General features: G+C 42.6%; 4 protein-coding genes, 1 long non-coding RNA gene and 1 other non-coding gene across 10 annotated transcripts; 3 read left to right on the top strand and 3 right to left on the bottom strand.

The window, feature by feature from the left end:
* Positions 1–490: 490 nt before the first annotated feature.
* LOC135672808 (probable glycosyltransferase At3g07620) lies at positions 491–4,504 on the bottom strand. The gene is made up of 7 exons (XM_065181196.1): positions 4,364–4,504; positions 3,118–4,269; positions 2,950–3,051; positions 2,768–2,860; positions 2,526–2,635; positions 1,444–1,792; positions 491–1,252 (listed from the first exon to the last, which is right to left on the bottom strand). The coding sequence occupies exons 2-7, from the start codon at positions 3,535–3,537 to the stop codon at positions 572–574; spliced, it is 1,755 nt and encodes a 584-aa protein (XP_065037268.1). The 5' UTR covers positions 3,538–4,269; positions 4,364–4,504; the 3' UTR covers positions 491–571.
* On the bottom strand, positions 4,274–10,054 carry LOC135672816 (probable glycosyltransferase At5g03795). 2 transcript variants are annotated; one of them, XM_065181208.1, is made up of 6 exons: positions 9,520–10,054; positions 9,305–9,436; positions 9,079–9,209; positions 7,444–7,792; positions 5,365–6,291; positions 4,274–4,691 (listed from the first exon to the last, which is right to left on the bottom strand). In XM_065181208.1, exons 1-5 carry the CDS (start codon positions 9,934–9,936, stop codon positions 5,608–5,610), a joined length of 1,713 nt encoding a protein of 570 aa, XP_065037280.1. In that variant the 5' UTR covers positions 9,937–10,054; the 3' UTR covers positions 4,274–4,691; positions 5,365–5,607. The 2 variants fall into 2 exon arrangements, with proteins under 2 accessions (XP_065037280.1, XP_065037287.1); XM_065181215.1 differs by having other exon boundaries at positions 9,523–10,054.
* A 3,555-nt stretch (positions 10,055–13,609) lies between these two features.
* Positions 13,610–14,776, top strand: LOC135680570 (uncharacterized). The gene is made up of 2 exons (XM_065194588.1): positions 13,610–14,220; positions 14,387–14,776. The coding sequence occupies exons 1-2, from the start codon at positions 13,650–13,652 to the stop codon at positions 14,692–14,694; spliced, it is 879 nt and encodes a 292-aa protein (XP_065050660.1). The 5' UTR covers positions 13,610–13,649; the 3' UTR covers positions 14,695–14,776.
* A 4,202-nt stretch (positions 14,777–18,978) lies between these two features.
* LOC135672789 (uncharacterized) lies at positions 18,979–21,919 on the top strand. Of its 4 annotated transcripts, none has more exons than XR_010513101.1 (4): positions 19,005–19,134; positions 19,224–19,331; positions 20,702–20,926; positions 21,040–21,919. It is a non-coding gene; the product is annotated as an uncharacterized LOC135672789 (long non-coding RNA). The 4 variants fall into 4 exon arrangements; XR_010513102.1 differs by having other exon boundaries at positions 20,702–21,505; positions 21,584–21,919; XR_010513100.1 differs by having other exon boundaries at positions 18,979–19,134; positions 19,208–19,331; positions 20,702–21,919.
* On the top strand, positions 21,158–21,253 carry LOC135592704 (small nucleolar RNA snoR1). The gene has a single exon (XR_010479199.1). It is a non-coding gene; the product is annotated as a small nucleolar RNA snoR1 (small nucleolar RNA).
* Positions 21,920–22,199: 280 nt separating the features above from the next.
* On the bottom strand, positions 22,200–25,337 carry LOC103995185 (putative GPI-anchored protein pfl2). The gene has a single exon (XM_065192596.1). The coding sequence runs from the start codon at positions 25,179–25,181 to the stop codon at positions 22,200–22,202; it is 2,982 nt and encodes a 993-aa protein (XP_065048668.1). The 5' UTR covers positions 25,182–25,337.
* Positions 25,338–27,713: the final 2,376 nt, after the last annotated feature.

The following is a 27,713-nucleotide window of genomic DNA, read 5'->3' as shown; positions in this document are numbered from 1 at the left end:
AGTAGCTCATCTTTTCTGGTTTGCTTATCCGTCCCTTTAACGTTTTTAGTAGGTTTTATTAAACAAAAGATCCTTCATCCTCTTCTACCATAAGATAAAACTATGTTTTTCATCAAATTTCTCTATTGTAAAGCTAGTAGAAACAACTAACGACATCTTTATTGAATCTCTAATTATTAGATTTTTTTGGACTCTAATATCGTCATTCTCCCGTTGGCATTATGATCATGTTTACGTTTAGAAGAGAGATATCGTTGAGTATATGAATTAATTTTTGTTTCAATGTGAAATCCATTGGTATCCAAAATCTCTTGTCTAAGACGAAATCCCTCTAATGATCATGAAAGCATAGCGTTTAAAACCCATAAATATTCAATTAGTAAGATTCTAACAAAAACATACCTTCAAAGATGCTTTATATAATCTTATTCTTGTAAATGAGAATCCTTTAGATCTGTGCCATTTTCAAAGCTGATGTGGCATGCGTGGGTTCTGGTTAATCGAATATATTGATTAGCAACATCAGAAATTTTGATCTATCTAATCAAGTAAGGATTTACAATGAATATTATCACCGGACATGAATCTGATTCAGCCTGTTAAACCAAATAGAATGCAAGATCATGTGAAACAGATCGTACTTTCTAGGCTTCACATTCCACAGGAAATGCTTCTGCAACTTCTTTACATTCATCTGCATCGTCGTATATTTTCCAAGGCTGATTCCGAGTAGAATGTCCTTCAACTTCGGTATGTCCTTCTCCGCCACCACCACAGAGAACGCGCTCCAGTCGAGCACTCGTTCGAATGGCAGCACGAAATTGTCGGCGATGACCACCGGAACGCACTCGTAATAGATGGCCTCCACGATCCTCGGGCTGTTCACCTCGTAACCCATGGGGCAGATGCAGAACTTGCTTGATTTCATATGTTCGACATATGACATTTTGCTTGCAATCTCCTGAGGCAGGGCTTCGTATATCCTCATGTCTCGGTCTCTCCCTCTCCAGTGTCGAAGAAGGATGGGTCTAACGCGGCCGTGCATGTGTCCAGCAAAGAAGGCCAGAATAGACCTCTTCGAAGCAGGTTTTCCTCCGATGCCTCTCTGAGGCCTCTTGGGAGCTCTGATGTATGTCTCCGGAAGAGACACATCTTTTCCGCGGATAAAAATGCCTTCGGAAACATCTGCGTTGCATACAGCTTTGATCGCGTTCTTCCGCAGTTCATCATGCATCCTGGTCGTGTAAGTTGCCTACACACACAAAGAAGTAAATCAAGGCCAAGCAACAGATACAGACTAGAAAGGCTGCAAGTAGTTCATCAGACAAAGTTATTTCTATCCTGCCAAGATCTCGGATAACAAGAATTCATCGTCCGATGAAGCACGGTTTTTGTACCATCAAAAAAGAGAGATCAAATGATAACAGAGTCCAGAGTGCATACCCAATCATGGCAACCGACAAGAAAATGATCTGCTCCTCTTGTCCTGTTCCAGAAGGGATATTTAGCTGAGATCATCTTCACGTAGTCCCTCAGAAATATTGACAATGGTCTTGAAGTATGCGAATCAGGAACATAGAGATGAGCTCTAAGCTGCCTCGAGCTATAAGCCATATAGAACAAGTGAGCCTTTTCTGGATCCTTTACGACGAACTGCTTGTTTTGCTCCATTAATCTCATAAACCATCCTTCGGAAGCGTAAATGCCTCCAAGCTCTGGTGTGTGGAAAAGAGGTTTCGGTCCATCCTTGTAGATGTACACCTTTAAAATTCTTTCCATCATCTCATAGCTCCTGCAAGCATTTGATTCTGAAACCTATCACGACACTGTCTTCGAAAGTATATTACATTCAAGTTGAACCATAATTTAAAAAAAAAGTGGTATAGTTATAGGACTAATATGTATCGTAAACCTATGAGAAACTTTTGGAGAGAACAATTCTCCAAACAAGTCCTAATGACCAATGTTCGCTCGTTTGAACCATAGCCAACGCGCATCTTACTTCACGACCGAACAAACAATTTAGTCCAAAACAAAGTGAATTCTGTAGTTATCTAGCGAAACCTGACCGATCGGAAGGCCATGCAATTGCCAAAATGAATACAGCACATTTCTAAAGCTTAGTGTCCACCGCAGGACCAAAACATCTTATCGAGTCATCACCGGTAGAACCAGCTCTTTCGCGGTAGACGACTGAAAACAACATGGTTACCAGTGCACATGACAAACTTGCCAAAAGTTACAGCTTCTGGAGCAAAGATTTCTAATATGATGGAAAGGAAGGTGGATTTTGTTGCAAGAACTACTCTCATTCTTCTAAGTTCTACACATATATCATGAACTGTAGAAAGTGAATTAGACATGTAAACAGCCATTCAACTAGCGTGCCAGCATACTGCTCGTAACTCCGAGGAACGAGAGGGACTACAACTGATCTAGTAATAAGAAAACGAACTAGTAAAAAAGTTAAATCTCCATTATGTGATGAGCATCACAAGATAATAAGATATTTTCTCCGTTCTCACCTCTTAAAGATTGAAACATTCAGGAACAGCGGAGCATGAAGGTCAGGGTCGTTCAAACCAGCAGGCGCACTAGCGATCTCCCTCTTAGCGTACATAAGCTGCCGGTCCGTCTGGATTAGCAAACCATAGAGAGTTAAATGGGGCTCAATTCCAACACTAAAATGAAAAGAACAAAAAAAAGAGGGAAAAATAATCTTTTTTCTCAGATCAAGAGCAAAGGAAGATGCAAGCTGGAACTTTACCTCTCTCCAGAAAACACTGCTTGCTTTCACTTCCGCAGCATTAGAAGTCTCTATTGGGGAAGGAAAAGGCACACTGGTAGTTGGTGGAGGACGCTAGAATCAAAACAAAAGTGTCGAACTCTTATCTTAAACACATTCCAACTTCAGTTGGATCCCAAGAAAAAGCCTGAAATCTGAGTTACCTTGGTGTCGGCGAAATTAACAACTGGACTTGGAGGATGTGCCAGTGGAGGAGAAAGCGAAGTCGTAACAGGGGCAAAACCGGGGCTTGGAGTAAGAGCGGGCTACAAAGTATGAACAAGAGATCAATAACCTGTCCGCCATGCAAATAGTGACGAACATTATATTACCTCAGGCTCTAAAGGCGGCATCTTTGGGTCATATTCACCTGCATATACCTCCAAGTCATCGGCATCTTTGATCGGAGAAGGAGGAGGAGCAAAGAAAGCAGGGGTTGCGGTTGGAACAGGGGATCCTATCAAAGTATCCACGTCCTGAGATAAAGAAGCAGGAGGAAGAAGAGGAGCAAGCGGCGGAGAAGAAGCGCGAGGAGGAGGCAGAGAGGGAAGAACGAGCTCCTCGGTGGAGGAATTGGCGACGACGTCTCTGTAGGAGGCTAAGAGGGAGGAAGGGGCCGAGAACCAGAAGGAGACGCCGAAGTTGGACGAGAAGGATGCAAAGAGCGCCGCCGCCGACGTCACGAGGGCAACGAGGAGAAGCAGCTTGCTCCAGCTGGACAGCGCCTTCTCGATATGGATCCCATTAGCCATGGGCGGTGGACGTGGGTTGGCTTCCTACGCCGGAGATGGAAAGCACAGGAGCGGCAGGTGGGTCGAGAGACGGTCGACAAGATCGAACTGGATAGTAGAAACAATGAGAAATAATGGCGAAGGGATGAGAAGGGAAGGGGGATTGGTGACAGCGGCGGCGAACGAACGAACGAGCATGCTCGTCACATGGTTTTGGCAACAGCGACGTTACATTATGACGTCTCTCAGCAGGGGTTAGAAAAGGATAGGCACGTGTACAACTCAAATAGCATGTGGGTGTATGCGAGACGACAGATCCCGCACAGTTCGGTATATGCACTCGCGGCGAAGATGCATACCCCCACATGCTACAGTCCGTTGGCTCAAAGGGTTACCTTCGGTGGCAATTAAGCCGTGAGACGCGGACAGTAACCACGTTCTGATGCATTCTTTACCGGCAGCTGTTCGTCTATTGTGTCGGTGACAACAACATGGGACGTGCGACCACAACAAGTGACGGAAGCAACAGTTGACCTCGATGTTGTCGGTGCGACCGTTTTAGGGAAGGCGCCCTCTTCAACATATTTCTCATAGTAACCACAATACATTAAAAAATGACAACTATTACTCGTGAAACGCAAATGACCTTTTTTTAAGTAGGCTCACAAGATCCATTCTGACAGCTATCTTAAGATTACCAAAGACCATCAGAGGAGGTGGTAACAATGGATGCTTCCGTCAGGATGACGACGGCTGATTGGGAAAACATTAGAATGTCAACTACTAGCAAAACCAAGGTATAAGCACAATAGATAATCAACAACACAAATTTTGTAAGGCAACCTACCACAAATTTGTAACACAAATTTGTAAGGCAACCGGTGGTCAGGTTGGTGAGTGAGCCACAAACGGACGGGGGAAGTCAACCTGAGATCGGGTGAAGAAAGTGCGCACGGCAAATTACCGGAAAGAACGAAATGTCTCTTTTCGTTTCTCTCTATCATTCAGGAAATAACACCGGAAGTCAGCTTTTACAGGCGAAATTTAACTATCCCCAAGACCATAAGCAAGGCTGATACTTCCACTTGGCTCTTCTGATAGAGTGAATCTCAAGAACTCTCACGGGTTATATCAGCAACATGTCCTGCTGCCTTAGCTTAGCTTTCCGAGGGTACCTGAAATTTTAATTCAGCAGAATTAGGGAGGGGGCAATTGCCATAAACTATGCGAAAACAAAGTCAGGGCATCACGTTTGATCCACAAATGAATCATACATCACCCAGGCACTTGATTGATAAACATATTATCTGAACAAGTTCAGGAGAATCGGTCTTACATAATTGAATAAACGAATCATACCCCTCAGAACAAAAGTATTCAATGATCATATGAAGATATCTGCTTTAGCATTTTTTTGGGGAAAAAAAAAAGAACTTTGGCAGTTATAGTTTGGTGTTATAGCCTTTCCCACACTTAATTTTCTTGGCACCAGAATGAATAATTCTTTTTATCATTTTTCAGTGTTTTTATAACTCCAACAATGCCTATGATTTTTAAACAAATCCACTAAACATCATACTCAAGTTTCTCTAATCACTAATCCAGCTGGTTGCAAAGGTTATAATATGATAACTATGCACATATATATAAGCATTTTCTGTCAGTCGCAAGGCTGTTATCCTTTTTAAGTTGTCCACTAATTCAAAGAAAACTGTTAGTTAATCATGCAAAATAAAAGTAGGAAAGCATTGTAAGACTTTTATCAGCATCCAGATATTAAAGATGGAGTAAAAGGAAAGAATTTTAATCATAGGCAATACGTGAACCTTGGAGTAGTTGATTACATACCTCTATAAAACAAACACAAACTTGACTTTGCGTCTGTGTAGGATATTCTCTGACCATCATTAGAAGAGCTCTTAACATCAATCAGCAATGCAGTAGAAGTCGTGAAAGATCAATTCAGTATATCTGACAATGCCATAGAGATGTATGCTACACAACAATTTGATGAAATTTTGATGTAAAATTTGGAACTCTGGTTATGATCATCTGCTAAACTCTACAAGGACAAGTTGCAAAATCTAATATTTACTGATCGGCCGGGATTTGGTTTAGTCTATTGAACCAAATTGAGTGAAGTATCATGTGAAAGATATCATATTTGACTGGTTTTCCATGCCAGAGGAAATGCTTTTGCAACTTCTTTACATTCATCTGCATAGTGACATATTCACTCTGTGGAATTCTTAGTAGTATATCCTTCAAATTAGCTATATCCTTCTCTGCTATAACAACTGAAAAGGCATGCCAGTCGAGCACTTCTTCAAATGGCAGAACAAAATTGTCTGCTATTACAACCGGAACACATTCATAGTAGATAGCTTCCACGATCCTTGGGCTGTTTACTTCATAACCCATGGGACAGATACAGAATTTACTTGATTTCATGTGTTCAGCATATGACATCTTTTTTGCAACTCCTTTTGGGAGAGGGCCATATATTTTTATGTTTTCATCCCTCCCACTCCAGTATTGCAAGAGGATTGGTCGGACACGACCATGCATTTGCCCAGCAAAGAACGCAAGAATAGTTCTTTGAGAAGCAGGCTTTCCTCCAATATCTCTCAGCGGCCTTCTGGGATTTCTGATACTCGTCTCTGGAAGAGAGACATCTTTTCCACGGATAAATACACCTTCAGAAACATCTGCATTGCATAAAGCTTTGATGGTGTTCTGGCGCAATTCTTGATGCCATTTTGTTGTGTAAGGCCCCTAGATATTATTACATGCTAAGTACTACGAAAGGTATCAGGTGAAAAAGTAGAATTACTGACAAAGAGCTGACAAGAAATAAAGATTTCAAGGGAAAGAATGTAGACTTAATAATAAAATGAATGGCAATCTGATTATTTCATGTAATGTAAGCATCTTCAAAGCTAAATAAGATCTTATCACAAAGCCATTTTGTTCAACTCTGCACCTGAGAAATCCTGGTATCAGAAAGGCATGTTGAATATCACAACTTCTATCAGAAAGAAAAATGATGATGCCTTTTGATCAAAAAGTTCTAAGTTATCTAGTATGTTAATGAGTAATATATTCCTGCATTTCCAATATCAAGGAGAGTGTGAAGAGCAAGAATCAAGAAATAACACACTCAAGACAATTGAACCTTTTGATAAGGCATGGTTAGAATTAATGAGCAAAACAGTGGTTTGAAAATTAGGATGACTCTCGAGCGTTTGATGTTCAAAGGATAAGCATGAATAGGGTTAGTGAAAGAACAGAGAACACTGAGTGGAGCTTTCAGATTGACAAGGCTGAAAATGAGCTTTGAAATACAGAAATAAAAAAAGAATCAAGTCACAACACTTCTCTAAGCTAACCGTATGAAAGAGAACAGCTATGAAATTGTGAAGCAACAATAATATGAGCTTTAAAAAGGACATGGCTCCTTGACTAAATCATTGAGTTTCATTCCTTTTCTAATCCACTTTACCTAATTTCTACAGACTCTACAACGAATGAAGAAGTTATAAGTGCTCTAAAGAAAAGAAAATTATTTGCAACCAACATTATGCACAATTCCTATTTGCCAAGGAATGTTATTAAGAAAACAGGCCTTAGTACACCAGTAAGATAGTAAGATTGCTCCTTTGTAATTCAGGAGATAGGGTTCGAATCTTGAAAAGAGTAAAATTGTGTACATTGACCCTCCCCAGACCCCACCAATCAATAAATGTCATATAGATATCATTTACCATATTCTCATCAACTGCAGGAAAGAGAATGATAAGAAATACCAGGAACATCTGTTTCGTAACTAGAGACCCACAAATGACACTGTTAACATTAAAAAAATCTCTTCTAGACCAACATCAATAAGCGAAAGATAAAGAACAGTCAGGAGTATGATGAACATACCCAGTCATGGCAAGCAACTAGAAAATGATCTGCTCCTCTTGTTCGATTCCAGAAAGGATACTTGACAGAAATCTCGTTAACATAATTCCTCAAAAATATCATTAATGGCTGGATATTGTGTGAGTTAAGCACGTAAAGAGCCTGCTCTAGCCTGCGTGCACTGTATGGCAGGTAAAACAAATGGGCTTTGTTTGGATCCTTCACAACAAAATTTTTGTTTTCATGCATTAATTTCATAAACCATCCTTCGGAAGCATATATTCCTTTGAGCTCTGGCCTGTGGAAAATGGGTCTTGATCCATCCTTGTAGATGTAAACCTTAAGTATACTCTCCATAAGTTCATAACTCCTGGAAATATTTAATGATTAAATATATGAGTAAAGGAAAGAAATATCAGAGTAATACTATGATGAGAAATAACATTTATTGAACTTCAGTCCAAGTATCCAAAGGCCTGAAAAGCAAGCTATTTATATGAAAAATTAATGACACTAAATATTAGGAAACAAGATACATGCACAAGTGCCATGTAATTCTGCAGCAGACAGGTTCTTCCTGAGGTAATATCAAGATATACCTCTTTTAATTCCACAAAAATGTACATGTAAAAAACAGTTAGGCAGGGAGACAAGACAAGTGAACTCTAAAATAGCAGTTGGCCACACAGCACGGGTGATGGTTACTTGACTAACACCTCAGTCAGTCAACAATCAATGACCCGCCCGACTTTCTTTTTTCTTAGACACAGATTTCTAAGCCAACTTTCACCACCTGACTATCTTGAAATTTTTTTTCCTTTGCTTCACAATACACAAGCTGGATTCTGAAGAAAATTTCACAATTGATTTCAATTTCTTTACAAAGATAATTTCAATGTCACAGCAGTAAGAACAGTTATTACATTGATCAAACAGACAGACAGATCAAAGCTTTGCAAAACATTAGTATGACAAGCATCAGTCTGATAAAAAATAGATCATTGTTGATGACCCAATATGAGATTCAGATAAGCCAGAGGATACTAAGGTATCATGAACTTTCAAAATGTAGTAACTGATCTCCAAGCATTTTCCCAAGTACTCTTTTTAAATTTAAGACAAAAATGTCTTAAATCAGAAGCAAAATGAGCATGGTAACAAGCACTGAGCTCATGGACCACCAACTAGAGGCTAACCACCAAAATGAAAATTGCGCAACATCTCAAAAACAAGAGATAACACATCTCGCTGAAAGATGCATAACCGGTTCTGTATTATCTAAGAACTTCTCATAGCCATTCCCCATTCTAGATTAGAAGGAAACTAAATTCCTAAGTGTTGAATCAGAATCAAGGCTCATTCAGAAGCTAGCTAAAATATGCTACAGAAAAGGGCCTAAGCTAAATTACAAATCTCAAATCCTATTAACCAAAATCACAGGAAGCATAACCCAATTAAGCAAGGTCACAATGAGCATATCCACCACACTGTCACTCCAATAACCATCTTATGCACTGCAAGAAGCTACTACACGAATTACAAAGAAAACACTATAGTAGAATCAAGATGTTCGTTCATATTCCAAAATTCTTATGCACACTAGATCAACCACAATGAATAAGAAGTATGGCACCGAGAATTACTTCAGAGTCTCACCTCTTGAAGACCGAAACATTCAGGAACAGAGGAGCATAAAGTTCAGGATCATCATAGACAAAAGGGGCATGATCAATCTCACCCTTGGCATAGATGAGCCGTTGATCGGTGAGTGTCAAAGGAACAGTCACCTATAGGGTTCAAAAACCATCAAGACCTGGTCCTTTATGAGGAATCTTCTCTCTCTAAATCAGGAAAACCAAAAAAGAATGAGAAAACTATATACCAGTGGTTGTAAAGGAAGCATCTTTGGCTCCGGACTAACATATTGCACTTGGGTAGCATCATAATTCCCAAGCGGAGAGGGAAGGGGCTCAACAAAAAGAGGCGGAACGTCGGTATCAGTGGAATTTGCTGCCTTCAAAGAAGAAAAACAGCAATTAGCGAAAAGAAAATCAAGAAACTACCAGAAGATTAAAGAATTCTGAACAGAAGACATACCACCTCCGTCCACAAGGGAGCCGCCTTTAAATCAGGACTACTGTAATCAGAATCTGTATCGTCTAAGTCCCCATTTGGAGATGGGGAAGGCGCCACGAGTGGAGACAGAACAACAGTAGCAGCGGAATTCGGCTTCGACACAAATTCCGTCGCATGCGAGGCCTCCCGCGAAGGAGGCGGACGAGAAGGCGAGAGGTCGGCCGTTCGACGGGATGAGGGAACGGCGTAAGGGTCGGCGAACCCGATGGAGGTGCCGAAGGGTCGGGAAAAGGCGAGGAACACCGCAGCCGCCGCGGAGGTCAAGAGGGCAGCAAGGAGAGACCGCCGCCGCCGCAAACGCCGCCATCCCGCTGCCGATCCGCCACCGCACTCGCTGCGTCGCATCGCGGACCTCGTCGTATGTCCCATGGCCTTCATGGACGGCAGTGGAACGGCGCCCCCCGCTGCCTCCGCCGGAGGATCAGGAGGCGAGGAGAAGGGAGGAGTAGGTCGGTGGACTTGGGCGATGTCGACATGGTCAATTCGGGTCAAGAAGATTGGGCAACCGACGCCGCAATTGGTAGGCGGTTTGTCCTAATTACCTTTTTATCCCCAATTTGATTCAGGATTTATCGGACTCAGAGCGGTGAACCTAGAGGAATAATAATTTATATGAGGGTAGTATTGGTAATTCAAGAATTCGAAGCCATTGTGGAGATTAGACGATAGAAACGGCTGATGAGTCGCTGTGTGTTGGAAAGAGATTTTAACCCTTGTTAAGTTCATAATAGTCACTATAAATAAAAATATCTTCTTCTTAGGATATGATATTAATAAGATACATGTTGATTATTCAAATGAGAGAGGAGTAAATTTGTGTTAGGTTATGGTTTGGGGGAGTAAATAATCCAAGTTGAGATGAATTATATTGGAGGTACGTCTTTACGCTAGTTTAGATTCGATCAAATATCGAGCCTATAAGATAATTAGTTAGGAAATGAGAGAGTCATGATAGTATAATTATCAATCTTTTTTATAGTGTAATATATGGTCCTTGGGTTGAGTTCATGATTAATGTAGTATAATTTTTTTCTTAACATAAATTAATTATTATAAAATAATATATATTTTTTATTTAATTATTGACTTTTTTATTTGTGTAGTATGGTAAGGAAATAGTTAAAATTGATTTTCTTAATAATATGAATAAGTTAAAAAAATTATCAATTAATTAATTATTTATTTTCTAATGAGTGATATGATTTTCAAAAAGTAAATAGTTTATATTCTATTTTTGTGTGTGTATCATAAGACATAAATGTTATATTTTTATCTTTTATATGTGAAAATAAAATAAAAAATAAATTATTAATTATTTTTCGAGAAGAACTCATCTCCTCCTCTCTCATTCCTCACTATATTAGGAGGATTGATGAGAGGATTTTCTAAAAAGAAGATACTTAAAGAAAAGTAGGATATTCTATTTTTAAATTATTAAAAAGTAACTTAAATCCATGAATTAAAGAATTTAAATTTATGATTTTAAATTTAAAACTAATTAAATCACAAAGGCAAGCTTAAATAAGTCATTGTGCGTTGAAAATAGATTTAACCTTTGTTAAGTACATAATAGTCACTATAAATAAAAATATCAATGATGTTTCGAGTCTTTTTGGACAGTTTTTTTAGAATGGAACCACTAAACAAATTATTAAATATTTTAAATAAATACTTGATATATGATATATCTTCTCCATGGAATTCGATGATGTTATGATATATACCATACTAAGTTATTAATTATATTAAAAATATAATTAATATATGATATATCTTCTCCTTAGGATTTGATAATATTAAGCATACGTATTGGTTATACAATGTGGTGGGAGATTCGGAGTCAATTAAGATTCACTTTAAAATTCATCTTAGGTTATAGTATCGGGAGAGTAAATAATCTAGGCTAAGATCCTATAGAAACTGTATTGGAGGTCAAGCCAACAATATCTATCTAATTTTTAAGTTAGTTTAAGTTTAGAAACTTTGATCTAATTTATTTAAGAGAGCTTAAGAGAGTTATGATAGTGTAATCATCAACCCTTTTATAGTGTAATACATGACCATTGGGTTGAGTTCATGATTAATATCGATTATATATACTGTTTGACCATAAATAAAATCATGAAGTCAAGTATCGAACCCATAGAATATAGAGTAATGACTTATCAATTCAGCTACCCATTGATGCAATGTGGCTGATAATCTGAAGCCAACTCAATCTTTTTGTTTGCACTATATTGTCTGCCTCATCGTTCTAACCCTACATGATGATCTGAAATGTCAATTAGGTATTAGCTATGTGGAGCTAATCTATTAGTTATTGTCCATGTGTTATGTTCCCTTCAAATATGTTGTCAATCATTTTATATGTCTTATTGGTTGCCTCGTGACCATCCGAGCATGTTGTTATCGTAAGGTGTTTCATAATTTATTTAATTATACTTTTATTCATAGATGTTTCAGTCACAATCATTATTGTTGGGCTCTTCATGAACAATCACGTTCGATTGATTCGATCATGCCATTGCATGTCTTTATAGAGATAATGTTTCATTCATCAAATTATCCACCATGTTAGATCTCTTATTTATTACCATGTGGCTATTCATGTATGTCGTTACACACTTCATGACTAATTCAGTTGCATAATAATTGTAAGGCACTTCATGCTTTATACTCCGATCATGTCAAAATTTATTTTTATAATTAAGATACTTTATACTTCGATCACTTCATGCTCGTTTCAAAACCAAACTTAATCCATTTTTAAGTCTCATCTCTATCGAGAGAATGAACAATCTAGAATTACGTTAGCAGCGTTTTCGATAAGATCCTTCTGATTCTTTAAGTTAATTTGGATTCAAGAGATTCGATTAAAGTACTAATCTTATAAAATAATTAGTCTAAGAGAACTCAAGAAAATCATGATACTGTACATGATGATCTTTTAATAGTGTGATATGTTACCGTTAGATAAAGATCGTAGTAGTTAATATCGATTGAACCCAAGTAATAACTAATCAACTCAAACTTTCCCATTTATGCCACGTGGCTGACTCCTTGGAGTCGACTTGTCTCCTTATTCGCACTAGACTGTCTGGCTTGTTATGGTAAATAATTTTTTTAGTCGTGACCTTGGGGTCGACGCGGCTGGTTCAGGGGTCCGAACGGTTGGGATCAGGCGTGACTCTTCTCGGGGTCTTGTGGCGGCCGATTGCGGGGGGTCTGGCTGGAAGGCTCCGCGACGCCGGGTTGGATCGGCTCCGGTCGAGTACCTGCACACAGGTCGGGTCGGCGGTTCGGCCCGACCCCTCTGACGATCAAGTCAGTGATTGGGAGAGGAGTTTTTGGGTGAAGTTGTGCTTCTGTGTGCTTGCCTCGTTCGTTTGGGGCCTGGGAGTATTTGTAGGTGAGTTTGATGTTACCTGATGTGCCACCCTGCCGGGGCAGGGCCGTAACTCCGATGGCGCCTGTCGTCGTCGTGGGCGTTGCTGGTAGGTTGAGCTACCGCAGGGTATGGTGAGCCTCAGTCGACGCCTTCCCCTGCCTCGACCGATCGTGCGGGATCAGACGATGAGGTCGTCTGGGTACGGTGAGTGAGGGTGCACATTATGTTGATGTTTAATGCTCGCCCCCTGGAGCAGTGTGCCGTCTAGGAGGGGCTGACGTCGTGATGTATTACGTCAAATCCGACGTGTTACGTCAAATCTGTTTTTACACCTATCATGTCTCATAGAATCCGACCAACCGGAGTCAGAGAGGAGCCAAAATAAGTGTCGATCGTGCAGATCTAACGGGTCGGTTATTCTCCACGAGTCATATTCCCATATTAAAGTAATAAATTGCATGCTGTGGTTTATAACCAAAAAATGTTAGATTTGCACGATGATGACAGCGCCCGAAACAATCGAGGGAGGTAAAGAATCAATGCTTCCCTCTTCTCTCTTCCCTCTCCCTATAAACATATCGTGTCAACTTTATTCCCCTATTAACTTTTTCTTCTTATGGCCTCACAACAACTATTCGATCCGATCAAGCCGTCCCCTTGATTTTTATCTGCATTCTAACGCCTTTAAAGAGGTCCAGGCCCGATGTTGTCGCCCTCCACCGTACCCCTCCTTCTCAGTTTTGCGGCCGCCGCCGTCACCGGGGCGGCGGCTTTCCTCGCCCTACGGCGGTTCAGCCGGGAAGAGACCGTTGCTTCGCTTCGCCAAGACGTCCGCGACGCCGTCCTGCTCCTCCGGGAACCCCCGACGGTCCTCGTCACGGGTTTCCGGGCCCACGGCAAGAGCTCATTCATCAACACGGCGTGCCGAGCCCTCGCTGCCGAGGCCGGGCCGATGCTCCTCCGGGCGGAGACCTCCCCGCCGGTAACCCACAGCGCCACCTTCGACCGCTGCGTCATCCGGGCGGCGGTTGCGGGTGGCGGCAGCGAGGACGAGAAGGAAGAAGAGGAGGCAACGTGTGCAGAGGTGGCATTGGTGGACGCGCCTGCCCTGCCCGAGCCAGGACAGCTGACGAGGGCTGACGTGGAGGAGGCGCTGTCCGGGATGCCACCGCCTGAATGCGTGGCCTTGGTGCTCCGCTGCGGTGGGCCGCCGAAAGACCGACACGCGGCTGTAAAAAAACTGGCTGACGTTACCACCGCCATCCGCCAACGAGGTATCCTTCTTGTAGAATGCCTTTCCTTCACTCCGTCGCCCGATTCCCTCGCACTTGAAATGGGTCCTTCAATTTGGAATCCGTCTCTCATGTTTTGCTGATGAATCTGTAGCCAAGACAGATGCGAACCTTAAGAAATGACGCTGCAAGTTTTCATCACTTACAGGCTTGCAGTTTGTGGTTGTATTGACACACAAGAAGCGGACAAAGAGCATGAGGAAAGCGGAGGAGCTACGGCGGGAGATCGCCTTCAGAGCTCGGACCGATTGCGTATACCTCATCGAGAACTACACAGCCGGTAACATGCTCAATATCCGACGCCCTTGGGCTACCAAGAACAACCTCGAGACACATTACACAGTGCTAATGATAGTAAGGCAGTGCGTGGAGTTCGCCAAGTTGCGCCGGAGCCATTCGGTGGTTCGGGAAACAAACGGTGGCGGTGGCGGCAGCACTAGGCTGCTCCACTGTTGATGGTTTTTGGCCTTAGTGGTGAGTCAGAAAATTTTTTAACTTTATTTAATATATTTTAAATAATTGAGACTTATATTATTGTATTAACTAACTGTCATTGAGACTTATATTATTTTAAATAATTGAGACTTATATTATTTTAAATATTGTCATGCAATAACAGTACCACTGTTATGAAAAAAATGTTATTGATATTTCGATCAATTCAATTCAACATGGTTTTAATGTGTAGGTAAAGGATTGGCTGATGTACCTCTAACATGAAAATAATAATCTTCTTTTTGGATATTACGATGAGCCGTAAAACGTATCCCTCATAATTATATTAAAAATAAAATTATATATTTGATTGTAAAGTGATAAAATATTCTTGGAGAGACTATCTTTAACCATCTCAATTTGGTCTTTTATCCGCAAATGTAAAGGTGAAGATAACAAATCTATAACTGTTTGTTTTGGATCCATATCCACGTGGGCAAACCGATGTGAGGCGGCTTTTGTCTCCTTCTAATGATGTTACGTAAAGGACACATGTCGAATGATAATTAGTCGATGATATTCTCTCTATCATTTGTTCCCTTAAAAAGTATGCTTCTAAAGCTCTTTAAGAGTAGGAGTGCTTGACCAATATATTTTAGGCATGCCAAAAAAAGGGTCGAAGAGCTCACCCTCCTCGCCTCAAGCAATGTGGGGGTTGGGTCGCTCGACCTACCCATCTTGAGCAGAGAGGTGGCCAATGCTTGACCTCTCCACCTCAAGCAAAGGGTAAGGTTGATGCCCACCTTACCCATCTTAGGTAAAGAGGGGGTCGGCGCCCAATCTCTCCACCTCAGGTTAGCCTCGAGGGGGTCCATTTTTTTGACCTGACCTAACTCATACCTTTGAGGGCTCTCTTTAACTGGTCAGGTTTTTCTAACTATCATACTTTGGGAACCTCTGTCTTTACACCCCCGAGCACATTTTACCTTGTGTCTACCACCATAATTAGTCTTTTCTCACATGGGTTGGGTTTTCCCAACTCATATGTCTCAAGCATGTTTTGTCTTATGTCTCCCATCATTGTAGATTTTTTCTCACATGAGTTTTTTAATTCTTGACTTATGCACCTCAAGCATATTTTACATTGTACCTCCGGTTGTGATGAGTTTTTTTTTCATGAGGGTCGAGTTTTCCTAATTCATATGTCTTAGGCATGTTTTATCTTGTGTCTTTCATCATGGTGAGTTTCTTATCACGTGAGTCAAGTTTTTTCATCTCATGTATCTAAGGCATATTTTGCCTTATGCCTCTCACTATAGCGGGTTTCTTCTTACGTAAGTTAGGTTTTCCTGACTTGCATGTCACGAGCATGTTTTGCTTTGTGCCTCCTGTAGTGTTGGGTTTCTTCATACTTTATGAGGTAGTCATTGTATATCGAACATCCTCATGCCTTCCGACGTGTCCTTGAATTTTATCATGTGCTAAGTCGACACTACCACCATCAATCTCTTTACCTATAATCGTGTTGTATGTTGAGGGGATATCCACTACCATGAACTTAGTCAAATTATTTTGGAGCAAGACTTGTCTTTGACTGTGACATATAAATTCATAGTTCTAAGAGGAGAGATAAAGTTGTCGGTAAACCCTATTAGTAAAGAAGTCATTGGAGTAAGCCGTTAGTTGATAGTCTAAATTTTCAAAAAGTATCAAAGTAAAAGATATCAGTAAAGCTACCTATGTCAATTATAATCCTCGTCATCCAAGCATTAATCATCCTCAAAGAGACCACTAAAGCATCATCATGATTTAGGTTGAGGTATTTTGTTTCTTTCTCCTTGAAAGTTATTTTTAGGTTATCCTCCATCCTTAGGTGCTTTTAGTGATAGTTCGGTCATAAGCCTTACAAGCCAAGTTATCTCCCCTTGAGTTAAGTCCACTAATGATGACATCAATTTATCTTTTTAACAAATCTTAAGGTCAGGGTGAGGGTTCTTGGTGCTTTCAAATGAACCACTTAAGATATCCTCGATGTATGAGCTCTTCAATATGCTTTTTCAAGTCACGATAATCTTCAATGTCATGCTTGTAATCTTGGTGGAGCTAGCAATACTTGGACTTGTCTCTTTTCGTCAATGAGGTATACATTAAGTAAGGGTTTTAAAAGAGCACATTCTCTTTTATCTAGAGAAAAACTTCGGTTCTAATTATTTTTAGGAGGGTTTGTAACACCTATGATTAAACCTACATCAGAAGTGGGAAGGACTATGATTGAAATATAAGAGTCTAATAAGTATATTACTATAAATATTTGTTTAAATATTTTGGTCATTGGTTTGGACCAAACGAAATTGATAGGCCAGTTACCCCATTAGGCATTGGTTGTGACATTTGGTATCAGAGTCGACCGACTCGTCACGACGTGGAGCCCTCGGCTATGTTGGGCATTGACAAGGATGTCAAGCCTTGGGCTAGTTAAGTGAAAGAGTAGATGGAAAGCAACGAGCATATCATTCTCGTAATAAGCATCTTAAAGTGGTTGAGAAGGCATGTCATATTAGGACATCTGAGTCACTATATAGCGATATTTAAGTGTGAAAAGTTGTAATATATACCAACCCGAGATGGGGTCGACTAGTGCTTCTCCTTTTGACTATTGGAGTTCTCATCGCATTCAGATAGGGCTTACTGAGAATGGTATGGTCCATTGAATTCCACATTGGGATTGAAAGTACTCTTGGGATGTTGGCATTGAGTCGGGTCAAGGAACCTTGATGGGTGCTAGTGGTGATGGAGTCGAGGACTACATATGAGCTAATGACACCACATATTAAGCCAACTAAGGCAAAAGCGAAGTGATGACCTATGTTATGTTTGTTAGTGTCTGCACTTCCTAAGTAAGGTTTAAAACACATCGGTGGAGATGAATATGTGGTTTAGAGTCATCCCTAAGAGTGAGAAGCTCAAGTCATTGAATAAGTATCGATATGTCATCAGTGTTTGCACTGAGGTAGATGCACCGATGTGCGAAAAAAAGATGGTCATTACATATCTTGAGTGAAAGTACTATAGGTCGAAGGTAAAATCTCTTCATTCAAGCATTCATTGAGGGGATCAATAGGCAGACATTCCTATATTATCAGACCATCCGCTTAACGTCAAAAATATTATAGGAAGATGTTATTCACGTTCTGATTAGCTTAATATGAATTTGACTCATATACATAAGATTGTTCAAGATGCCTTCAAGGTGAAAATAGTAATCTCCTAAGGTGCTACTTATATTAAAATTAAGGTCAAAAAATATTTTTAAACCCGATCTCTTGCTCAAGTTAATAATGCTATAAAGATGAGCATGATGAGTAAAACTTATTTCTCTAGGTTAAAAGTATTCTATAAAATATTTTTATAGTCTTTAACAATCTTATTTTGACCCTTTATTTGCACAAGTGATATGGACGAAGACAACCTATAATTATTTATCTGGGATCTGTGTTCATATGCACATACCGGTGAGGAATGGCTTTGATCTCTTCTAACTTGAACGTCACATGAAAAAATATATATCTGATAATGATCGATCGACAGTATCTCCCTATAAAGTTGCTACTACTGTCAGCAATGTGCCATGAAACATTGCACGGTATGACCATTAACGACGAAAGGCATCACAGTGCGAAGCATGCTAGGGAAAAAGCAATCAATTACCCCACGCAAGAGCACACTCCTAGCTTGTTGCGCTCGCCTGATCAGCCTGGCACTCTGATGCCTGCGAGCATTTCAAATGGCCAGCTTCATTTCACACAGAAAGCACATGAACATTGAACAAACCCAACACCACTACTAAATAGAAGGTCATCATCACAATAGAAAAAGGGCAAATGGAGCAAGATTTCTCACAGGGATCCATGATGGTTCCAGTTATCGACGGCGATCTCTGCATCAATTCAACCCATCCGCCGGACATTCGATCGAATGGTCCGAGCACAAGGCACAGGAATAGTCGATTCTACTAATTAGGTTGAATGGCGACTACCCCAGGCCAACAGGGCAACGTCGTTCCTCTTTTTGATCTCGGACCGCTGGGGCTTCTTCGTGTAGGATCACAACCGCAAGGCGGCGGCGGTGCTCGACGCTCGCCGGTGGGCACCATGTTGACGTCCAAATCGAGCGATGTCAGCGACAATCGGCAGAGTTCAGTCGAGTCTACCGGGGAAGGACACAAATGAGCATTTATAGATCTGAGACCTGAGTCGAGTTGAATCGGGTTCGTTTTCGCCTCCGGCTCGATCATCGACCGTTCATCTATAATCTAATTGATTCAGGCCAATTAACGGTAGTGACTTGTAGGGTTTTGTATAAATATCGTCGTGGTCGGCGACTTGTAGGGTTTTATGCCTCACTAGTCGCCGCCGCTGGGGAGTGACACAAGTGGGAAATCGGGGGAGGGATCGCGCAATGGTAGTTACATCCTATGAATTGATCGCTCCATTCTTTTGGCTTTTCTGCTCTCTTTGCTTATTGATATCGTCAGTTCTCATCCTTTGCAGGCGTCGGAGAAGAAATTGTCCAACCCGATGCGGGAGATCAAGGTCCAGAAGGTGGTCCTTAACATATCTGTAGGAGAAAGCGGCGATCGCCTTACCCGTGCGGCGAAGGTGACAAGTTCCTTCATACTATTCATTTGTTAATATGATCCAACGAACGCAGAAAGCCATTGTGGGAAGTTTCCGGCCATAGATTTTGTTTCTGCTTTTAGGAGATTCATTAGTCGTATCAATGTGGTACTGGCATGAATCTTGGATCTTTGGTTGCCTTTGATTGTGGTAGGATTAAGGTATTTGCTACTTCTGACAGATAAAGAGTGCTGCAAGAAGTTTCTTCTTTGTTTTAAGAATGCTCTCATTTATTGCGAACAAAGTTGTTAACCTTTGCATGATTTGCATCTCTTTAGACTTATATTGACATTTTGTAGTTCTTAAAAGAGAGGTTATTGTGGATAATATTCTTTTTCGGCTTAATATAGAGGCTATAGCTAAGGCTGTAGAACAAAGTTGTTAACCTTTGCATGATCATATCACGTAATCTCTGCCACTCGTTTGGTGTTTTAGTTTTATTATTTTGTGCCCATTGGATTAGTGCTGAATTATGCTGTTGTTCATATCTTTTTTATAAATTCTTTTGATGACTGTCAACTGATGCAGTTGTCTTGCTAAGTTCAAGTGCTTAGTGTGCCTTTTGATTTTTCCCCCCAATTTTATAGAGTTTGTTACAGCTGCAAGATAATGGTTTTCTATTTATTATGACAATTGATGCAAGTCTTTGTCCAACTTGGATGAGCCATACATGTTTGGACATGTTGGTATTTTGACTCTTGAGCCTTTTTTCAGTGGGAAGCCTGATCCATTAATTTTTGCAACATCTAACTTTTGGAATGATGATGTTACATGATACTTTTTGGGTGTCAAAAACAGAATATAGCTTAACAATGAATATATAGTTGGAGCAGGAAATATCTGCATCAAATTGATCATTTTATGCTCCATTAAACTATAAGAACTTATGGTCAGTCGAGACTACAAGGAATCAAGTACCAGCCAGAACGATTTACTGTCCTGTTTGTACTGGTCCCGTGGTCCAACCAAAGGACCAGTGCCAGACCATATAGCCCTGTACTGATCGGTATATAATTTTTTTTATTGATTTTTCTGATGTTGCTTGTTGAAATCGATAACGGACTGTGATTAAATATCAGGTTGAGAGTGTTGCTTGGTTGTGTTGGTTGCATGTTCCATGTGATTGATCTTTTCTGTAATGTATTAACACTTGTTCAAAGTTATTCATATTTTAATTATGTCAAGCAGGAAAAATTGTCTTATGACGATTGTTATAGTTCTTCAGTGTTGCTCAATTCTTCGTTGCCTTCTGCTCTCTTTTCTAATCTTTTTGTATCCTCAGCAGGTGTTGGAACAATTGAATATATATTCTGCAACAGGTTCATATTTTTTGTTCTCTTGTTGCTTTGCAGATCTTGAGAAAATTTTCTGTACTATATAGCCAGGTATACTGTTCGGTCCTTTTGGATTCGACACAATGAAAAGATTGCTTGTTATGTGACCATTAGAGGGGACAAGGCCATGCAACTCCTAGAGAGTGGCTTGAAAGTGAAAGAGTACGAGTTATTGAGGAGGAACTTCAGTGAAACAGGATGCTTTGGCTTTGGAATTCAAGAGCACATCGATCTTGGAATCAAGTATGACACTGAATATTCATTTCGGGATCGATAGATAGTAATTTTTATTTTGTTAAATAATTTTATTATTTTATTTCTTTCCACTAAGTTGCCTACTTTTATATTTTCATCAGGACATGTTCCTCGAGATATTATGTTAGTTGCAACTATTTACTTAAGAACTGTATGCTCTTATACATCCTTGTGCCGCTCCTTGTCCAGAGGCATAATTATTGGAGAACTGTGATCAAGGGTTGTGATGAGAATTGCTTCTTTCTGACACCTCTTGTTTGAGAGGGGTTACTTCAAGTTGGCCCTTCTTTGAGCAGAGTAGCAAATTTCTGAACCCTAGTTGGATTGATGCTTATGTGTAATCAATTCTATGTTTGGTGCAATTCAGAATGCTTTTTAACCCTTTTTTAGTAAATCAGAATGCTCTCCGGTTTCTGTGGTTTGCAGTGGGCAGGCAGGGCTATGATAGTAAACTTTCTTCTGATACCACCTGTTTGAGAAGTGGTTTCTTGAGCACCCTTCTGTGACAAGATTTATCAATGAGTTGAGCCCTACCTTGTTGACAATCTCGTGGTTTCACCGGCGCTAGTATTATTCTTTGTGCACTCTTCTTCCACCTGAAGCTATTTTGCATTCTGAAACCTTTTGTCACCTAATGATTTGCAGTCAATGACTTTGACAGGTATAATCCTTCAACAGGTATATATGGGATGGACCTCTATGTGATGTTGGAGCGATCTGGTTAGTGGCGTCGCTGCAAGTCTAGTCTCGTGTTGGGATTCAACACCGGGTCACAAAGGAAGATGCCATGAAGTGGTTCCAAGTCAAGTACTAGGGTGTCATGCTTAACAAACCCCAAGCAAGTACTGCATCATAGATGGTATTTTCCAGTTCACCGTATCTTATGGTGCGTCCTCTCTACTAGATATTGTTTGTCCCTATTAACTAGTTCACCACGGTATCTGATGGTGTTGAATGGTAAGCTTGAAAGTTGACAGTGGTCTTGTTGGGTAAATCAATCTCGGTAGCAATAATGTGCAAAATACAAGCCAAAGATTCGCTTGCTAATATAGCAGTTTATTGTCACCATCATAAGTTAAAGTCTCCGTCACCATGAGTGAACGGTGAGGGACTCAAAGAGTAAGGGCTCTAAAAGAACACAAAAGACAAAAAAAAAAAAGGGGAGAAAAAAAGTGCAAGAGACATATCAAGTGAGTCTCTTGTGAGTTTAGACTTGGATATAGTGAGAGGCAGTGACCGACGGAGAGAGCACATGTCGAGTCTACGTGAAGGAGCTGATGTTGACAGCCGGGCTGCCATCAATGTTGAAGATGCCGAAAAACCTATGGAACGCTTTTACGCCTTGTACGTGCTCCTTGAACATATCAGATAAGAACACCTCCACGGGTTGATTCGGCCTCTTCGGCGTTGTCATTCCATTGGACGCCCGCTGCATAAGCCCCTCTACGTAAGCTGCTGCGTTCGCGGGGGTGGCGGCGTTGTCCCCTGCCGTCGGCCATCCTGTCCCCGACACCATCACCCGGATCCCCCCGAACCCCTCCCGCTCCATCGCCGTCACCAGGGCATCGATCATTACCTCCAACATGTTTGTATAGTGCCGGCCACCGTCCAGCATCGGCTGCGCGTTCCCTCTGAAGAGGCAGAAGTTCAAGGCTATGCTCGTGGGATCATGGATGAAGCGGAGGAACGGGTACATGTTCACCATGAAGGGCGCCCCGGTCTCTGATAGGAACTTCAGCATCGGCCGGATCACGGGGAGGCAGAATGGAGCGAACGCTCCGGCCGACGGAGGCATCAGAACGCCCAGAATGTGTGAGGCACACGGCGAAGATAGCTTGATGGCGGCATCGAGTCCCGACGTCTGCAACGCCTTGTGAAGATTGTACATGGCTGGCACGAGGTGCCGGATGATTAAAGGGTGCGCTTGGAGTACCTCGTTGCCGACGGCAAGGTAGCACACCTGCTTGGGGTCCACGAATTTGAGAATGTTCGCCTTCAACCAGTCGAGGGCGGCGTCAACACCACCCATGGAGAGATGCATGATTTTCTCGTTGGGCACGCCGACCATGATCTGAATCCCGGTGCCCTTCAGAGCCGAGAGGACACCGGGGATGGGTACGAAAAGGCGAACCTTGGAGATGCCATTCGACTTAAGCAGGTGGACGATGGCGGAGGGGGAGGGGAGACTGCCGCCGGCATGTCCCAAGCTCACGCCAAAAGAGCGCTGGTCCGCATGGCTGCTACCGTCGACAATGGAGGAGGAGGAGGAGGAGGACGACGACGATGAGGATGACGAGGAGGTCTGGTTTCCATATGTGCTACTATTGTAGGACGTGCTGACATTTGATGAGGACGACCACGATGACGGTGGCGATGGCAAGGAGGAGGTTTGGTTGCCATCTCCAGTACTGTTGTGGGATTGGGATGAGGATGATGAGGTCGATGACGACGGCGACGATGAAGAGGAGGTTTGGCTGCCGGCTCCGGTACTGTTGTGAGACACAGTGACATCGGATGAGGCGGATGAGGATGATGAGGACGACGACGGCGGCGGCGATGAAGAGGAGGTTTGGCTGCCGTCTCCGGTACTGTTGTGAGACACAGTGACATCGGATGAGGACGATGACAACGGTGGCGATGAAGAGGAGGTTTGGCTGCCGTCTCCGGTACTGTTGTGAGACACAGTGACATCGGATGAGGATGATGAGGACGACGACGGCGGCGGCGATGAAGAGGAGGTTTGGCTGCCGGCTCCGGTACTGTTGTGAGACACAGTGACATCGGATGAGGACGATGACGACGGCGGCGATGAAGAGGAGGTTTGGCTGCCGGCTCCGGTACTGTTGTGAGACGCAGTTACATCGGATGGGGATGATGAGGACGATGACGACGGCGGCGATGAAGAGGAGGTTTGGCTGCTGGGTCCGGTACTGTTGTGTGACACAGTGACATCGGATGAGGATGATGAGGCCGACGATGATGGCGGCGATGAGGAGGAGGTTTGGCCGCCGGCTCCGGTACTGTCATGGGACACAGTGACATCGGATGAGGATGATGAGGACGACGACGACGGCGGTGATGAAGAGGAGGTTTGGCTGCCGGCTCCGGTACTATCGTGAGACACAGTGACATCGGATGAGGACGATGACGACGGCGGCGATGAAGAGGAGGTTTGGCTGCTGGCTCCAGTACTGTCGTTAGACACAGTGACATGGGATGAGGATGATGACGACGACGACGACGACGGCGGTGATGAAGAGGAGGTTTGGCTGCCGTCTCCGGTACTGTTGTAAGACACAGTGACATCGGATGAGGATGATGAGGACGATGACGGCGGCGCTGAAGAGGAGGTTTGGCTGCCGTCTCCGGTACTGTTGTGAGACACAGTGACATCGGATGAGGATGACGAGGACGACGACGACGGCAGCGATGAAGAGGAGGTTTGGCTGCCGGCTCCGGTACTGTTGTGAGACACAGTGACATCGGATGAGGATGATGAGGACGATGACGGCGGCGGCGATGAAGAGGAGGTTTGGCTGCCGTCTCCGGTACTGTTGTGAGACACAGTGACATCGGATGAGGATGACGAGGACGACGACGACGGCGGCGATGAAGAGGAGGTTTGGCTGCCGGCTCCGGTACTGTTGTGAGACACAGTGACATCGGATGAGGATGATGACGATGACGACGGCGGCGATGAAGAGGAGGTTTGGCTGCCGTCTCCTGTACTGTTGTGAGACACAGTGACATCGGATGAGGATGACGAGGACGACGACGACGGCGGCGGCGATGAAGAGGTTTGGCTGCCGGCTCCGGTACTGTTGTGAGATACAGTGACATCGGATGAGGATGATGACGATGACGACGGCGGCGATGAAGAGGAGGTTTGGCTGCCGGCTCCGGTACTGTTGTGAGACACAGTGACATCGGATGAGGATGATGAGGCCGATGACGACGGCGGCGGTGAAGAGGAGGTTTGGCTGCCGGCTCCGGTACTGTTGTGAGACATGGATGAGGATGATGAGGGCGACGATGACTGTGAGGATGAGGAAGAAGAGGACGACGATGACTGTGAGGATGAGCCCTTTTGCTTGCTGTTTTGGCCGGAGTGGGAGGTTCGATGGTGGCCGCGAACTCTCTGGCACTTGCAGACGACGTCGTGGGCATCAACAGCAAAGATGGAAGCCAGTAGGAAGGCGAGGAGGAGGAGGAAGAGAAGGATTGGGGAGTCAGGCTTCCTCATTCTGACCCTCGGTATGTTGTTCAAGCTACTTAGCAGGAGACGAAGAGGTTGTGGATGCTATTGTTGTTGCAGGAGCTCATTGATTCACGCTTCCAATTTTTCTCTTATATATTGCTCCCAGGCTTTCTAATTTTGTAGAATTTTGTCGCCCGCAAGCCATTGCGTTTTACCCGGATTGTTGAGCAACCGTTACTTTCTTCCCCTTCATATTTCCGACACTTGGTCGGGCCTCTCTCTCTTCTTCTCTTCACCATAAACCAAAGCCTGAAGCCATCATCATGCATGCGAATGCTCATTTGCTCCATGTTTTTGGGAGTTGACGAGCAGAGCGAACGGGCTTAAATTACACGACAAACGCATACATTTCCTTAGTGGATTTTGCACGTGCACGTCGTTGGGCTGCGCAACAAGTATTGGGCTTTGAGACGATCTCATGGCCTAATGGGCCGAAAACAAACCAATCACGGTACCCATCCGGGAATCTGAATGTGTCACATACTTTCATCGATGTTATTAACTTTGATAGGGAATTGTTATTGCCTGAGTATCGTTAATCGGAGAGTTAGCATAATCTGATTCTATCCTGAAGGCATAGACCCATCCAAGAAGATCATGTGGGTCACAAGGGAATGATCCGAGCGGGAAGCTGAGGTGACAGATGGACTCTCGAGGCATTGCTAGTTTACGGTGGTTGGTCCAAGGTCATCCCGAGGTGCGGCTTATTTGTTGAAGATGGTTCGGTGTTATCCCAAGATGCGCCTTGGTCTTGTCAAGGAGGACTCTGCACAAGCGATCAACGTCGGAGGATGTCCCGACTCAACACCTTCGATGATTAAGTGAGTAAAGAAGTGAAGAGGGTTTAGTAGAGCTTTGAAGAGTTTAGATGAAGCCCACTTGCCTTTGTCTGACTTCAGGGGATGACTTTTATACTTGGGTGGCCGGTGGCATAAGGCCAGCAATGGGTTAGGGTGCCCCTTAGGTCGCTTGGGGGCTTATTAATGATGGTAGTTGATAGCAGCCCCCTGATGAGTGGCATTAGGGAAGGACGATCATGGTAGCATGGTTCATCAGAGTTTTGAGCCTGTTTGGGATAAGTTGAGGATGGTCCTCTATGACATTCGTCCAAAAAGAGGAGTTGGGGAAGTCAGAACCACATTGTCATGACTTTAATGCTCCTTGTTATCGTGCGTGTGGGCCTTCCCAAAGCTGAAGCTGGAGGTGCTAGTTTGCTTGAAGTAGGCAAAAAATAAGAAATGGACCTTGTCGATCTTTTTCAAGGATCGAGATGAGCAAGGATCAATGAATCGCTCTCCTGCTAGTGATTGTAGAGGGAAGGCGGGAGTTCTTCTACCCACATCATTGCTTGGGTGTCATGGTGAGTTGATAGTGTTTGGTATTTTCTCTTTTAGGAATCTATCATCAACTGACACATGGTTGTCATATATCATCCAAATCATCCTTCATAAAAACAAACTTCCGTCTCCTTCATTATGGTAAGGAAGGCAATCATAAAATTACTTCTCTCCTTTTATGATAAATGAAAAAAATTTTAAACTCTCTTATCTTCCTTTATAACAAGAAAGGATATCACAAACTTCCTTCCTCTCCTTCAAGATATAAAAATACATCCTAAATAAGAAAATATGAAGGACTCTTTTCTTTCTCGAACTATTTAGCCCACATTTAGGGATATTGAATTACTAACTTAAGTGTTAGAGGGATCGAGTCGGGAAACCTCTCCTAACCTTAGTCTTTGTGTAGGTGGCACCTCAGGAGCATAATACTTCCACCTCGAAACCATTTCAGGAGCTTGATACCTCCACCTTGGAGCCACCTCGAGAGCTTGACACCTCCATCTCGAATCCATTTTGGGAGTTCGACACTTCTACCTTGGAGCCACCTTGGATCTATCTCGAAGCCACATTGGGAGCTCGACACCTCCACCTCAAAGCCCAACCAAAGACACTTTGGATGATCCTACGCATACGAGTCCAGACCACATTGAGCTAACTAAGATATCAGTGATATTTTTTCCTAACATTTAGCGTTAGAAGTGCTAGTCATAGGTGCCCAGTAAGCCAATCACGTGAGTGATGGCACGTGTGACTTGATACAGAATCTTTTTTTCTTATTATATTTTGATGTATATCACTTTATAACTATTGCATATATATATATATATATTGTGATGTCCTTAGATGTGTGCAATAGGAATCGGAGATCACGATAATAAGATCGATTCACCTTTAAACACATATCCTAAATAATCCCGGTCATAGGTTACTCGAGAGGGACATCGTGATAACCGGACAGACTGGTGTGCTGTATACCCGTCCATATGATGGATACAATTGGTCTCATAGCTGCTCGTGTAGAGACACGAGGGATACAGTACAGGTGCTCATTGGAGAATGAGTTCACTAATTGATCCGCTTACGGAATGCTGGATGGTTGATGATGCCTTATTGTCAGACAGGGATTCCGTAGTCCTAGTGCTGTATCTGGTCCTTAGACTTGAGACACCAAGGATGT

This window comes from Musa acuminata, chromosome BXJ1-1 (assembly GCF_036884655.1).
Source record: "Musa acuminata AAA Group cultivar baxijiao chromosome BXJ1-1, Cavendish_Baxijiao_AAA, whole genome shotgun sequence".
In the NCBI taxonomy this organism is placed as follows: Eukaryota; Viridiplantae; Streptophyta; class Magnoliopsida; order Zingiberales; family Musaceae; genus Musa; species Musa acuminata.
Note: the sequence above shows the minus strand (reverse complement) of the source record. Positions and strands in the feature narration are given on the sequence as shown.